This window comes from Opisthocomus hoazin, chromosome 8, assembly GCF_030867145.1.
Source record: "Opisthocomus hoazin isolate bOpiHoa1 chromosome 8, bOpiHoa1.hap1, whole genome shotgun sequence".
In the NCBI taxonomy this organism is placed as follows: Eukaryota; Metazoa; Chordata; class Aves; order Opisthocomiformes; family Opisthocomidae; genus Opisthocomus; species Opisthocomus hoazin.
The window spans coordinates 14,782,514-14,797,694 of record NC_134421.1 but is presented as its reverse complement, the minus strand read 5'-3'; the positions used below and the strand labels follow the sequence as shown (position 1 = coordinate 14,797,694).

The 15,181-nt window shown below is 42.9% G+C and overlaps 1 protein-coding gene across 18 annotated transcripts in view; it reads left to right on the top strand.

Moving 5' to 3' along the window:
* Positions 1-15,181, top strand: part of RBFOX2 (RNA binding fox-1 homolog 2) — a 171,380-nt gene that overhangs the window by 120,646 nt on the left and 35,553 nt on the right. For 15 of the 18 annotated variants that reach the window (XR_012764782.1, XR_012764781.1, XR_012764779.1 and 12 more), the window contains 2 exons: positions 21-167; positions 13,177-13,230. Coding sequence is in view for 14 of the 18 variants with exons in the window: in XM_075428507.1 (XP_075284622.1) it covers positions 21-167; positions 13,177-13,230 (201 nt within the window). In the remaining 4 variants the exon portion in view is untranslated. The remainder of the gene's footprint in view (positions 1-20; positions 168-13,176; positions 13,231-15,181) is intronic. The other 3 variants (XM_075428521.1, XM_075428512.1, XM_075428508.1) reach the window with 1 other exon arrangement.

Below are 15,181 nucleotides of genomic sequence, written 5' to 3'. Positions count from 1 at the left end.
TTTTGTCTTTCTGATTTCAGCAGACAGAAGGAGGGGCACAGACAGATGGACAGCAATCACAGACGCAGAGCAGTGAGAATACCGAGAGCAAATCCACTCCAAAACGGCTTCATGTGTCTAACATTCCCTTCCGCTTTCGAGATCCTGACCTTCGGCAGATGTTTGGGGTAAGTCACCAGCGCCTTTTAAGGCATGGCAGATTCTCCTTTCCCACAGGTGGGACATGTGGTGCTGGTGTATTCATGTGAATAAAAAGCCCTTCCCCTCAATTTAGTCAGCACACTGTAAAATATTTGCAGGACTAGGACAATTGGTAGTGTTTACCTCAGCTGGTAAATACACATGAAAACTACAACTGCATTGTTCATATCAAGATGTTCAGTGTAACCTAACAATTGGTTTAGGGGGAAAAAAAACCCAACAAAACGAAGCTTCACCTTACTTCCTAGTAAAGACTAGGATTAAACGTTGACTTAATATATCCCTCGCAAAGCACTGTTTTTCAGTTGCTTAGAAACTTGTTGAAATATTTATGTCTTTCCTCATGATCCACTCATGTGATGAAAAATTCCACAGCAATTGCATGTGGAAAAGCTAGTGCAAGTCATATGGTATTTTACATTGTGTATGATATACATTCTGTTTCTTTTGACCAAATAATTTGTCTTCCTTAATCTTCCTCAGCTATTCATCATTCTCAATTTATAAGCTCTTTGAGGAAGAGTTCGCTCACATGAGTATGGGTGGTGACTCATTCCATGTGAACACAGAGAGAAATGAGCTAGGTGCTTCGTGACCTAACCTTCAGGTGAAGTTATCTATGTATCATCGCCATCAGGAATGTTTGACTTATTGATGGTAGCATGTTTTAAAGTCTTCAGAAATATTATTTATAAAGTTAACAGTTGCTGCTTGTTTAAGATGCAGTGCAGAGGACTCAGGTCAGGACAGACCAAAACTAAGGTTCCTCTTGCTACCTTAGGCTTTGAGCATGTACCTTGGTCCTAACTGCATAGCCGGCTACTCCTCCAAATTCTGCAGTATTCCTGTTTCAGTTGTTGCATCTCTTGAGCCATCTGTGTGGGTGTGTATGTATGTCTCCTCACATGGAGAGTGGTGTTACAGTATTGTAAACGTGTCAAATTCATGGACTTCAAGCTTAGGCTGCTGTAAATGAGAGAAGAATGGGGCTTACCTGTTCACAGCTTGGACAGCACAAAGTGAACGAAATGTGCAGAAATGTTAAAAATTTCATTGATGGTTTTCAGCAAGAGTTCCAATTGCTATATGTTGTGAGAGATCTTTGCTTCTTGTTCTTGAACCTTTTTGTGTCCGTAAGAAGCTGTTTCGTGGATGAGGCAAAACGGAGAGGAGTGGTCAAAAAGCAAGAGAGCAAGGCTGCTATTCAGAGGGACATGGCTAGGCTAGAGAAATGCGCTGACAGGAATCTTGAGATACTCAACAAGAGTGAGCCTTCCAGTTTGGGCTCCCCAGTGCAAGAAGTGCACTTAATCTAAATGAAATATACTGGAGCAAGCCCAGTGGGCACCACTAAGATGGTCAGGGGGCTGGAGAACGTGGCGTATGAGCAGAGTCTTGAGACCTGGGACTGTTCAGCTTTGAGAAGAGAAAGCAGAGGGGGGATATTTTTGTCATCTGCAACTATCTGATCAGAGGATACAGAAAAGATGTGGCCAGATTTCTTTTTGTGTGTGTGTAATGGTGAGATGAGAGACAACAAACCCAAGTTGGACCGTTGGAAGTTTCAATTACGTATCTGTAAGATGTTTTTTTTTTTTTATAATTTTTTTTTACTGTGAGGGGGTAAATAGTGGAACATGTTGCTCAGAGAGGGTGTGGAACCTCCGTCCGTGAAGGTATTTGACTTGAGTGGACACAGCCTAGCCAACCTCGTTAGACCTGCTTTGAGCAGGGATTGTGCTGAATGACCTCTGGAGCTAGGTCCCAGCCAAAATTATGATTCTGTGATTCTGTTGCAAGAGGCCTGGGTTTGCTTCCGTGTTGTTCATATGTTAGATTGTCACATTCTTGACATCTGTGGAAATGTTTTCAGGGTGAAACTCATCTCCTGGCAATCTGTGATTGCTGAATCTTCTCAGTTGCCTGTTCTGCTTTTGTGTTTTTTAGCTTGCTTTTTGTTGTTGCAGGGCCATGCGGTAGGCAGTTCCGTCCGGTTTGGGTAAACCGGTTGCTGAAATCACAGCCAGTTCTTAGACCACCTGCTACAATCTGTATTTAGCACGTCCTGCTCTGCTGCTGCTGCTGCTCTCCTCTCCTGGGAGCTGCATCGCTTACATAAATTGTTCCACGTTTTTGCTGCCCCTTCCCTTGGGGCTGGTGCTTGGCTTGACAGCCGGCCCCTTTCATGCTCGTTCACCTTGATGCTGTTCCTAACTGTGCCCCTGGTGTGGGGGACGTGGATAAGATGGAAATGACAAGAATGTCCCTGTCCTGGTGACTCTTACTTCTGATTTGCAGATTGTGAGACCTAGGCAATTTGAATGAACTGCTATCCTGAGAAGTGACTTGCAGAAAATGCAGCCTAACTGCTTCCATTAAGGTTTCCTGTCCTTTTTTGGGCCCTTGTGGTGCCACTTGTACACAGAAGGGGTGTGGAAATACGCTATATGAATTGGTTTCTTCTGTTCCTCAAGTTATTTGTTGTTAGTTTGTTTTTTCTCTAAACATCATCTCAAGTTCCAGCAGTGATATGATTTTAACTGGGATAAATAGTATATTCCCTATAAAACCTTTTGCTACTTCACCTGGTCCTGTGTTTGCCGACAGGTATGCCTACCAGAAGAGCATTTGTCTTTTTAGGCCCCAAAAAAACATGTGCTGTTTTCGTGTAATAGAGAACTTTGCTGCTTTGCTAAGGAAATAATCAATGGTTCTTGCACATTTCCATTTTTCTCTCAGTGCTGCTTCTCTCACCCTGCTCAGAGCCTCGAGCAGGAGAGCGTTTCTCTGAATCCTCCTTGTTCCTAGTTCTTTTTCAGGATCAGGATGCTTTCCCTTGGGTGACTCGCTGAAACCAACCCTTTCTCCTCCAGGAAACTCATAGTTGTCTGAGTCTTCAGCTATGGCTAGCCTGTAACCCCAGTCTTCTCCCTCTCCCTTCTGTGTGTCAGGTCGCATCTCCTCAACGTCATATCAGGGAGACTCAAAATCCTTGCCTGGAGTGATTCTCCCGAGCTACTATACAAAGAGAGGAATTGGGTAGACAGCAAAGCCGTGGAGGAAGAAATAAATGTGATGGTAGGGAGGCAGTAAAGTCGTCCCCTGAGGATGGAACAGCATGCAAGAGGTCAGCCCAGTCCTGGGGCGCAGAACATTAGCTAATGCTTTCATCCGGACTTGAGCAGAGGTGGACTTGTCCCATGTGTGGTTAAATGGATATTACATAACACTTTCTAAACCTTCACCATTTGTGAGAGCTGCAGACATAAGGATTTCTTGACAAATTCAAGTTATTTGGGTTTTAAACCATCTCTTGCCTATTACGTGTTTCTGACAGGTCCCTGAGATATCCTCAGGAGTGGAGCAAACATTTCCTTATGTATATGCTTCTTATAGGGAGGCAAATAAGATAGGCTGCTTAAAACAGGTAATATTTACTTGACATTTCATGATGCCAATAAAAAGACTTCCAGAAAGCTTCTAGAACGAATAGGTCATTTTTTAATGCACACAGTACCGCACCCACTGTGGAATAAATCAATAGTTGACCTTGTTCTAGCAGATAAAGAAGAGTTAATAGCTGACCTGAAATCCCACGGTTGCCTAGGTACCAGTGATTGTTATTTGTCTGTATTTACTTCGTACAAGCAGAATATGGCATCAGGCAGTAATGTAAGGAGGTTTAGAAGAGTCTGTTTCTTCAAGTTTAAACAATTGGCAGGGTAACTGCCAGGGAAGGTACCTTTAAAAGGGAAGTGTTAATGGAAACTGTAAGGTATTCAACAAAATCATGCTGATGGCCAAAAAGGCATGATTCCACAGTCGCTGCAACTGTGTAAATAAAACACAAAGCATGCTGCACGTTAGGCAGGGGAGATGAAGAGGAGGAGGAAGTAAATGGCAGCAAATAGAGTTGCAAACTTAAACAATGAAGCGGGTGAGAAAGGAGATGTGCTGATCATGGAGATATTGATGATGTGGGTTTAGAGGTGAAGGCATCAATTTTTTACATGCAAGGAGAGAAGTTCTGGGTGTAGGTACAGTATAAAATTAGGAAGTAGTTGAGTGTTTTCAGGAAAAAAACCTCCCAGTAAGAAGAAGACAAACAAAAAACAAACAGAAAAACCAACAAAAAACCCCATCTTGCTGTGTTCATGATTTAAGAGGAGGTATTTGCACCATATCTGGTTTTGTATATAATTTATAACAAAGGAGGATGACACAGTGCTCACTAATGTTTAAAAGCCAGCAGATTTATATAAGGTACATCCAAAGATACTAGCCAAAGCAAGGAGCTCTTTTTTTCATTAATATAAATTTTTAGCCATTTCTTGTAAGCTTAGGGGAGTTGCAGAAGGCAGGAATACTGCCCACCGGGATACACTATTAAAAACATTGAAAGGGGTGACCCAAAGAGCTACAAACTTATCTATCCACATGTTGATCCAAGACAAAAATACTTTTGGAAAGTTTTAAAAAACATTAGAATCTGAAGAAATTGTTTAATATCTATTAAGTGTGACGATGTATAAGGTAATACACATCTTTGCATACAAACACTGTCTTGTCTGTTTTGACAAGATTGTGCAAAGCAATACTGATATAGTTGAACATTGCTCAACCAGCTGAATTTGTCCACGTGACCAGTGCTGATTTTTAAGAAAAAGAATACTCAAATAAAAACAACGCACATTAGAGAGATTAAAAACTTCTTTCATGATAGGTAATAAAACGTGGTGGTTGTTGGGGAGACATCAGTGATCAAGACTGTTTCTAGTGTCAGTTTCCCCAGGGATCTGTTTCTGTCACAGTCCTGTTCACTATCTGTATCGACCCATGGAGACAGTACTATAAAAACCTTGCCGGTAAGGTTTTCAGTTAAAAAACTATTTGAGGAGGAGGAAAGAGAAAGATAAGGTTACTGTTAGAGAATTACTTGAAATGCCTGGTTAACTGATAAGTCCATCAAAACATGTTTGATGCAGCTCAGCGCAGAGTAGCGAGTACGTGGGAACCGGGCTGTGCTTGTAGGTTGGAAAGCTTGCTTTGGAAAACACCAGTTTGGGAGAGTACTAGTGATGGTTGAAGACAGTTGCTTCAACAGTGCAAAGGGGATAATCAGGCTGAAGGAGGGATGTGATCTTGCTCATGTTCAAAGTTGAGAAGACTGTGACTGCATAATTTTGTTCAGTTCTGAGATCAGTTTGGAACCAAGAAAATAATCTGGGGTTTGGAAGATGAGTGGCCTGTTAACTGCGTAAGGTCTTGGGTATGTGATTTACTCAGCTTATTAAAGAGAGGTTGGGAGATGACACGTCTGTTCTGTACAGGTGCTTATGCATGGATGATACCTACTAATAGGGGCTTTAGGTCTTGTTTACAGCCGTAATAAGATTTTCCAGTTGGAAGCTGAGATTTAACACAATTAACCTTGGAATAAGAGAAAAATTCTTAGTCATTTAGGCTAATTTAAACAGTGGAACAACTTACCAGAGAGTAGAAGAGTTGTCATCAGTGATAAGAACAAGTTAGCAAATCTTTTCAGAATTTATTATCCAGTTTCTGAGGGACATTCTTTGGCTAGTGTGTGTAAGGACTCTTGCACGATGGTAGTCATCTTCTCCTTAATTACTGGTAAGCTGTCCCCTTTCTTACTGGACTACATATGCAGAAGAAAACCCCATGTTTCCCGCGACATGTTTCCAATCCTTTCAACTTTGTGCTGTAATAATGTCTGTGCTTGTGCCTCATGGCTGATAGCTTCAGTCCTTCCCTCTTTAGGCTTCAAGAAACAATTTTCCTCCCAGTATAAAATTGGCTGGGATACTCTGGTCATTTCTGGACTTCAGAGTCTGCTGGGGAAGATGGAGGCCGAGTTGGACTGCCTGCAAGAGGAAAATTCGTCTGTTTGCAAGCTGGATCATGAGCTGCCTCCACAAAACGAAGCGAAGTGGATCGTTTTGGTAGTTCATATGGGTGGTGAAAAGCTCTTTGCTCAAGAATCTTCAGCTGTTTTTAAAAAAGGAGATAGTGTAACATAAAATAAGTACTGCGTTGATGATGATTATAGGTGAAGGTGGGATAGCACAGTACAGGGTGTGAATTCTCGCAGCCTCTGGCTTCAGATGGAGACATTGCCTTTTTTACAACATACTCACTCCATGGCTACTACTTGTAGGCTGTTAACTGCTTCTGGTGGGGAACATCATCAGCCCAGTTGATAAAGGGGTTTTGTGCATAATCAGCGACAGCAGTAATAATGCATAACTGTTTTATATAAAGGTGACCATTCTGTCACATTTAATAATTTCAGTTAATGAAGTTATTAATAACTTCATTTATTAAGTGTGACAGAATGGTACCTACTTTTTTAACATTGGATTTTAAGGCAGGTAATGTTGTTATCCCTTTCCTTCTCTAAGCATAATTTAATGGTGTATGTTTGTGGTAGACCGCTGCTTTATATGACCCCAGAAACACAGCTCTGGGAGCTCAGATATTTTTGGAAGCTCTTGTAGCCTTCAGATCTTGGCCTCTGGGGAAAAATTTTGGCACTTTGCACTTCCTAAAATATCTCAGTAGATATAGTTTCTCATCTAACTTCATTCTGGTGTCAAGAGTGCAGAACACCTCCATGAGGCTATAGTTTGAGCCTGAAGCAGTAACAAGCTAGACTACAGCTCTTTCTCACCAAGAATTTGGTAGAATTTTAAGTCTGTATTTACCAGTGAATAAATTTAAATACAGAAGTAATTCATAATACAGAAGTATTGACAATGGCAGAAAACTACTCATTAGGTGTTAAGGCAAGTAGATAAATAATATGGTGGTCCAAGCTCTGACCTGCAGGTATTGATGCAGTGAGGACTGAAGTACAGCAGTAGGAATATTGCTGAAAGGAACTCTGCTTTCCGAGTGGATTGGACACCTGAAGGAAATACTGTCTTCTGGATATCAAGATGTATTTTAGTTTCTTCATCTCTTGACTAATACTGGCCACCAGTCACATGTAACAAGTCCTACATGCCCGTGCTGGAGAAGAAGCCTTCTGACACAAGGTGGCCTCTTTGCGACGATTCTTGCTTCCAAACTTTCCCCGCAATGAGAGCAAGCTCGAGCCCTGTCACAGGGCAGGGCTTTGTTCCTGCTGATGTTGGTTGGAGCTAGAAGAGGTGCTGCTGTTTATAGTGTGTTTCACCAGGGCGATTTCTGGAATCGCCTTTTGTAAAGGGCTTGTGTGCTCAGCGCTGCTTGAGCATCCTCCTTTGTTTGCGTGGCTGCGCTGGGGACTGCGGTACTTCTGTCGGCAGCTCTTGCACTGTCTGTCTTGCTCTAAAAAAACTGTGTGCTGACGCCACAGGACATGCAAACTTATCTAGAGACTGTCTGGTGGAAGGCAGCGATGACAGATCATACAGTTATCTAGGATTTGTTTAGTTTTTCATATGAGTTACTCGAAGTGAGACTGGGCTGAATGTCGTTTAGGAAACAGTGCTGTGCTGTAGCTGGATTTGCTTGGATACAAGGCTTGGGTAAAATTTGATGGAGTTGTCTTTTATAACCCAGTTTGACATGGATTCAGTCTACATGTGTGAGTTCTCTCGAACTGAGCTTTGAACGTATGCTGCTTTTGTGGGCATGTGTCCAAGTGCCTTTTCCGTGGCAGCAGTACCAGGTTACGGTGCTGTCAGACCTCTGGGGATGGCACAAGGCAGGAACAAGGAGCTGGAAGTGTAGAGCTGGAAGCTGGCCTGGTGTTAAGATCTCTGGAACGGTACCCTGCAGTACTGTTTACCCCCATCTCACTGTTTTGTGTGAAAATCTTTTGTTTGTGAGTCGGAGGATAATAAATGACTGAGAAACTAAGTTCCTCGTCACTTTGTTTGCTGGGATGGCTGCGATCTGTAAATCCTGTTAGAAATCTGTGGTCTTTATGTGGCTTCCTTTTAAAGTCTGGTTTCTTAGAAAACACATGTTTTGTTGGGCAACAGGTCAGCCCCCGTAAGGGCTTGTTGGTGCTTATTTATGATATGTTCTGTTGGTAAACGATGGTGGTGCTTTGGTTTATCAATCCTTGATGCTTCCACCTTCAGCAAAGCATACTGGTGTCACTTGGCTGAACAGGGTTGACTGTAGCAGGATTGGCCCCCCTATTTTGAAGAGATGTGACCCAGCTTTAGGTTGGGAAGGTCATGTACTGATAGCAGCGTAGCTCTGGCAGACCCCATGCTGCCATAACTTAAGCACTGAATAATGCGCACTGTGATGGAGCTAGCTGTTCTCAGCTGAAAGTGAATCCTGTGAAGCTGGGGGCTAGGGTAAGGGCTCTTTCTGCAGCATGGATCTGTCCTGCATATGAAATGGTCTTGCTCATGCACCTCCAGCCCAAAGACCTGAAATGGTTTCATGCATAGAAGGTTGGTTTCCTGACTATTTTGAATATCGACCATCTTTGAGAATGGACTGTTTGGTACCTTCAAGGTTTAGCTAGTTCACTGCACTCATCTCCAAGTGAATTTTGTAGGGCCAGCGCAAAGCTGCTTGAGCATACAGAATTCTCTTGTAGGAATGTCAGGTTCTTGAATGGTGACTCATATTACCTTTTGTTGTTCCGTGATTTCTAGAGAATTCGCCTTGTACTCCCCATTGTTTGCATCTTTAGGGTTAAGTTTTATTTGTCTGGCACATTTTAGAGCTGATTTTGAAAGCTCTAGACAGGGAGAGGAGACAGGGCCAGCTGGAACAGCGCATACAGGAGGGGCCCTACCAAACTGTCAGTGCCTTGGAAGGCAAAAGCTCTCTGGTGCCAGATTGCTCAAATTTATTATATATAATGTAGTTATGGCCTCTGCTGGAAAAAGCTGCTGCCTTCATGTCACCTGGATGGAAAGAAATACACAGCGTGCATACGCCCTTCCTTGCACAATGCCCTTGCACCTATGATAAGGTACGTCATGTTCAAGCAAGAAAATTGAGTTCTGGTCGTAGCTGATGTCTGTTAATATCGTTATGCCTCTTAAAACTGTTATTTCCAACAGCCCCTGCTATCGCTGTAGAGGAGATGATTCTCCTTTACCTGCTTTAAAGAAATATAACTAAAAGCTGGTACAAGGTCACTCTAGGGAATGGAGCACTAAGATAAAACAAGATGCTGTAGCTCCTATGCTGTGGCATGAGTGGAAGTGTGTGCGTGTGTATCTATCCATCACCAGATGTGTCCATGAGCAGTTCATGGAGGAGGCTTCTTGCGCGACCTGACGTGATTGGGGATGCTGCTTGCTTGGTCACATAGTAAGCTTTTTAGGTCATAGTGGGGAGCATTTGAGATGTGTAGTCTTGCAATGTTTCTTCAGAGGCTGTGAACTCTGTTGAGGATATTTTTCCCCTGCTGCTGTGCAGGGTTGTAAGTAGAAGTTCTTGGTAATTGTTGAGTGGAAAAATCGGGTCTCTGAGAACAGTGATTCATGTCTCCAAGGTTAGAGATTAGAGGGTTAGTCCTCATGGATGACTTAAGCATGGATCTTGTTTTATTTGGCCAGACCCTCTGTCTGCTGGACAAAACAAACATGCCTGTATACATGATTTTTAAAAATTACTATGGGGGCATTTGGTGTTGACCCTTGTATTTAGGCAGTGTAGCATTTTCGATACAAAAATTGTGACCTTTCGCTAAGGAGCTCTTAAAACTTCCATTGTTTGCAGTAGGCTGTTGACATTTGGTAGGGGAAGCACCATCAGAGAACAAAGTGCCTTTTTATGTTCCACTAAATTAGATTCAGCTTTGAAGGAGATATAAACTGTTAAAATGAACTCGTTCTTTTTTTCCTGCTTTCATTCTTCAGGAAAATTCTGGCACGCTACCAGGAAGAAAAAAAAAAGTGCCTCCAGTGCTGGACCTGCTGTAAGCGTTGCGGCAGTGAGGACAAGAGCTTTGGTGTTACAAGCTGTCATAGCAGCTGTGGAAACGGCCACAGCAGAGTCTTGAAGAACCCAGCGCATGTCCTCCTGCCTCACAGCCATGCTGCTTTCTTCCAGGGAATTTCATGGAGCAGGAAGCCCTTCCCCAGCAAACCTCAGTTCAGCAGCTAGCCCCTGTTGTCTGTGTTCCTTCTCTCCCAAGCAGGTCCTTCCCTCCTGTCTTTTCAGACACCCACAACTCCTAGGTACAAAAGAGATTTGGGGTGGTTTGCGTGTATGGATGTGGCTCTTTACAGTAGGTGTCAAGCATGTGCTTGCTGCAGCCACGGGATTTGATGATCTTAGTTCTGTCATCTAGGAAGCGACGTACCTCCGTCATCGACAGGACAGGGAGGCAGCCCTGCCCCCTCTCATGGAGCTAGGTCAGACCACTTACATGCAGTGTTACCGCCAGCTTTTTGTCAGCCACAAGAAATTGAACACCCAAGGCAGGCTTTGCTGTTGGTGTGGAAACCCTGCACGGTGAGCTCAGCCGAGCGGGGCTGGCAGGCAGCGCTGGCACTGATACCCAAGGATCCAGGCCCAGCTGGGTGTGGAGAAAGGGGAAGATGGCACGGCGTAATTGTGCACCAGAAGCTGCACAGTTTGTTCTCTTTCAAGATGATTCTAATGAGGTAGAAAATGGTGATTTTTGATGGCTTTGAACATTCTGAAAATAATTTGGCATTTGCATTTATCGAGAGCCTGGCTGTTCCAGCGTGTGTGACAAGGCTGGGCAGCTGAGCTGCTCTGACAGGGACAGATCCTGCTCTCGGGCAGGGTGTGCTGCTTTCCGCTCCCCTTTGCTCCTCAGAGCCCTGATGCTCACCTGACCCTTTAAGCCGCTTCAGATCAGTAAATTGCCAAAAGCTTTATGTTTATTCCTTTTGTTGGGCTAGTTTTCTGCAGGGTTGGTGAGCTGTATCAGTTTATCTACAGGTGAGAATGAAAACTGAGGACAGCTTCAGGAAGCTGGTGAGACCAGACAAGGAGGGACAAGGGAGTAGGGACAGCCCTTCAGCAGCCACAAGCTGTTAAATTGGTTCTGCCCCTGTCATGTAACGACACTGAAATAGTCTACCAAGAAAGCAATCATGACCGATTTCTTTCATGGCAGTCCCCGAGCCAAATGCAACAAAGACAACAAGAAGCAATCAGCGGCTAATCTCCTTTATAGACAAGCCCACGCCAAGGGTGGGATAGAAATAGAAAATGTATTTTAGCTGTGATTGGCACGACAGTGGTCAAAAGATAATCCAGCATGGATCAAGCCTAAGCTGTTGAGATGTTGAGGTTTCAAGGAAGATGCATGTTTACATTAGCATTATTCAAACTTCATGTAACGTCGGATATTGTGAATTCAATTGTTCTTGGGATGAATAGAAGATCAAGTATTGTCCTTAAACAATAGAACAGTAAAAACAACATCTGTGAACCAACACTTGTAAAAGAATACAACTGTCTCCTTTTTAAGAATGGAGAATGGAAGCAGACAGAAACTATAGCTAAAATTGTTGAAAGCACTTTGTTTGCATAAAGACAGTGGTGGAATACTTGTTCAAGGGACTTAATAGCTTTTTATTGCTTTACGTATTCAGAGCTTCTCCTCAGCCATCATGGCTCACTGTTGTGAATGTTCCATATTTGCAAATGTGACCACAAGTCTTTCCAGCAGGGCACCCACAAAATGAGCATTATACCCATTTGACTCAGAATGGAAATGGTAATTTTAAAAAAAGGCGAATATCATGTTAAGAGCACTGTGGCGAAGTGGAGAGTGTCCCAGTGCCCGGAGGCTACGTTAATCATCTTTCCTAACTGTGAAACCATCCTGTCTTTTGTTGTTGACCCTTCCTTCATTTTCTACCACCTTTGTAATCTTCTGCAATCAAAACCATTTTGATTGAAGCTTTCGTAAATAATAGGGTAGGAAAAATGCTCAGATACAGCATTTGTCTGAGTGTGGTATGCTCCTGAAATGAGATCGTAGATCTGTTTCTGGAGAGCAGACCTCCAGTCTGGAAGTGCAACAGTGACATTTCTAGAGGACAGAGCGGTTGCGGGGCTCTGTTGAAATGGTGATGCTTTTACCTACAGGTTACTGGTTTGAATCTGGCCAGTTCAATAAAAAATATTTTAATATGTTCTAAGGTGAAGGATGTGATCCATCTGTGGTTCCACAGAGTGGGGTAATTTTCCTTCCTATCTTGTAGCGCTGGTTTCCCATTTTTGCACTGTGCTGAGCAGGGAGTTCTTTGGAACCAGTTGTTGAAACAGTGCGGAGTAGTGGGGCCCTGCTGTCCTTGGGGTCTCCAGGCTGAGGCAGAGATCAGAATTCTATCATATGTGCTAAACTTGCATAGGTTAACGACAGCCTGCTGTATGTCACAGGTTAAAGTTGAATGATCTTTTTTCTGAAAAACAGACTGTTGGGCATTGGCCATTTTCATGGTTTTTGAATCAGCCATTAATTCTTTTGGGGACTTGAAGTTTTGGAAAGTAAAGGGAGGGGGAGGGAAGGAGATTTAGAGTTTGGAATCCCTGAGGTTGGGAGTCTTATGTGACTATCCCCTCCAGAGAAACAACATCACTGTTAAGTTTCTCTTTGCGATAGCCGCTTCAGGAGGAAGATGAAATGCTGAATTCCATTTGAGAAAAGACGTTAGATGTCTGAGAGGAAATCATAAAACCACATCTTGGATGAAATAGTAGAATGAGGGAAGAAAGAATTGTTTAGATTAAAAGGGGAGAAAGAGAAGCTGCCTCACATCCCTGGAACTCTTCTGGAGATTTTTTTTCTTCCTTTAGACTTTTGTGAGAAAACCTGGGGTGTGTGACCAAGAGGATCTAACCTGAGAGAACTGGGTCATGTCACTGGGATTTTATGCCTTTGCCTGTATGCTAGAAATGGAAATATTCTCACCTTCCTGCTAGCGCCAAGCCAGACCTCAAAAGGTAGGAAAAATGGAATGCCAAAAATAAATCTTTTTTTTTTTCCTCCCCCTTGTCTCTCTGCAGCAATTCGGCAAAATCCTTGATGTAGAGATAATCTTTAATGAGCGTGGCTCCAAGGTAAGTCCTGTTTCTGTACCCGCTTCTCTTGTTTTGATGGCAGAGTAAAAGGCAGTTCATTGCCTAGAGAATACACTCTGTAGAGATCAGCAGGAATTAGTGTGATGGGGGAAGGGAAAAGCTATTTTGGGGACTGTCTCCTGTTCCCTCTGACTCCACACTCTGAGCATGGTCATTTCGGGGCAGCATGTACAAATGCTCCTAGACATCTGTCTGTGAAGTGGGGCTACGTTTCCCATCCTTTTGAACAAACAAGGAGTCAGTCACTAGAGCCTTCATACCAACCTGTTCCCATTGCACTGGCAATGGGTCCCTGTGGGGAAAGCAGGATAAGGTACACCAGTGTTGTGTGATGGGAGACTGGAAGAACAAAGCCTAAATCCCCCCCCCACACACACTTTCATTGCATTAAAGTAATTCTATAGAATAACTGTCATATCTCATATGTGAAAGGATTTTATTTACTCTATTTTGAAGACTTACTTGGCACATCTGAGATACTGACCTTTCATGTTTGAGATAGTTGATGCTTAATGCAAGCATCCTCATTCCACTTGTCCTGCCCCATGTGGACCTCTCCCCACTGAATTTGCATTCACACACCTATTTTCATCTTACAGATATATCAAGAGGGAGATTTTGTTGAGGGTTAATGGTAATTTATTTCTCTGGAGATGAGATTTCAAATATTACTCAGGTCAGCTGCAGAGAGATTCAGTGATCTTTGTCCTAATTGGCAATTGGTTCTCATCACATAACCAGTATCACCGCAATGACAAATTGATGTGATTCTCTCTCTGCCCAGGAGGTTCAGCACTGGAATAGCAGGGAGTTTTGCAGGTCAGGAGCGAGGTGCATTGCCAAAGCTCTGTGGGGGAAGCTTGCACAGTGCATGTCTATACTCTGCTTGACTTAATCAATGCTAAGATTCCCATTTTCAATTAAAACAAAATTTCCCTCCTCCCCCCACACACGTGTGTGCACATGTGTGCATGCACACAAGAGATTTTGAAGTTGCAATTCAGCTAAGCAGTTTTGGTTTAGAGTCTATGCCTTTTGCTTGGATTTGAGGTTCACAGTCTTTAAGGTGGCCTCTTTGCTTCAACATATGTTCCGGGGTATGTTCATGTTCAGAGCCCTCTGCAAATTTCCACCTGTGTTGTCCAAGATGCATTCTGAAATTCTTCAGTCTCTGTATTAGCTGGAAACCAGAAAGCGGTTGATTTGTATACAAAAGAAAAGAGCGTTACCCCTTTCCCCATCCTTTGTTTGTGCTTAATACCATGGTTTGGTTTTGTTTTGTTTTCTTTTTTAATAAGACAGTCTGAACAAGTAAATGTTTATATGGCTTAGTTAGAGAGTTTTACTTCCCTGTGTGGATAAAAAATCTATATGCTTTACCAAAACAATCAGCTATGCTGAGTTTGTAAATATTTATTCTGCTCTCTGCTGTTCTTCTGATATTTATAGGCCACAGCTATCTGTGAATTAGTCTTGATTTTAGTCATTTCTATTTGGCTTTGGGAATAGCCTCTGGCCTCTATCAAATCCCTACTTGTTTGGATGTAATTGCAAAAGAAAGAACAAAAATAACAGGCCTGCCGAAGTGGTGAGCTCTATCCTTCATCTCCCCCACTGCCTGTGCTTTCCAGAACAGTCTTTTGCTCTCCACACATGAACTTCATTCTTTCCCCTATCCATACAGCCCTGTATTAAACGCCCACGGCTGCCCTTTCCCTTCTAGGCAATACAAATGTTGGAGGCTTTCTGTGAAGACTTGATTTATGACTCTGAAAAGTACTTTCTTGGGCAGTTGCTAAAGCCCAAGGCTTCTGGTTTTCAGTTAAAACAAGAATTATTGCTGAAAAGCTCCTTGGTGAATTTTATCCTGTACCCTTAATAAATATATGAAAAAAGAAAACGATTTAAAGAGATGTTCTTCCAGTCCTTG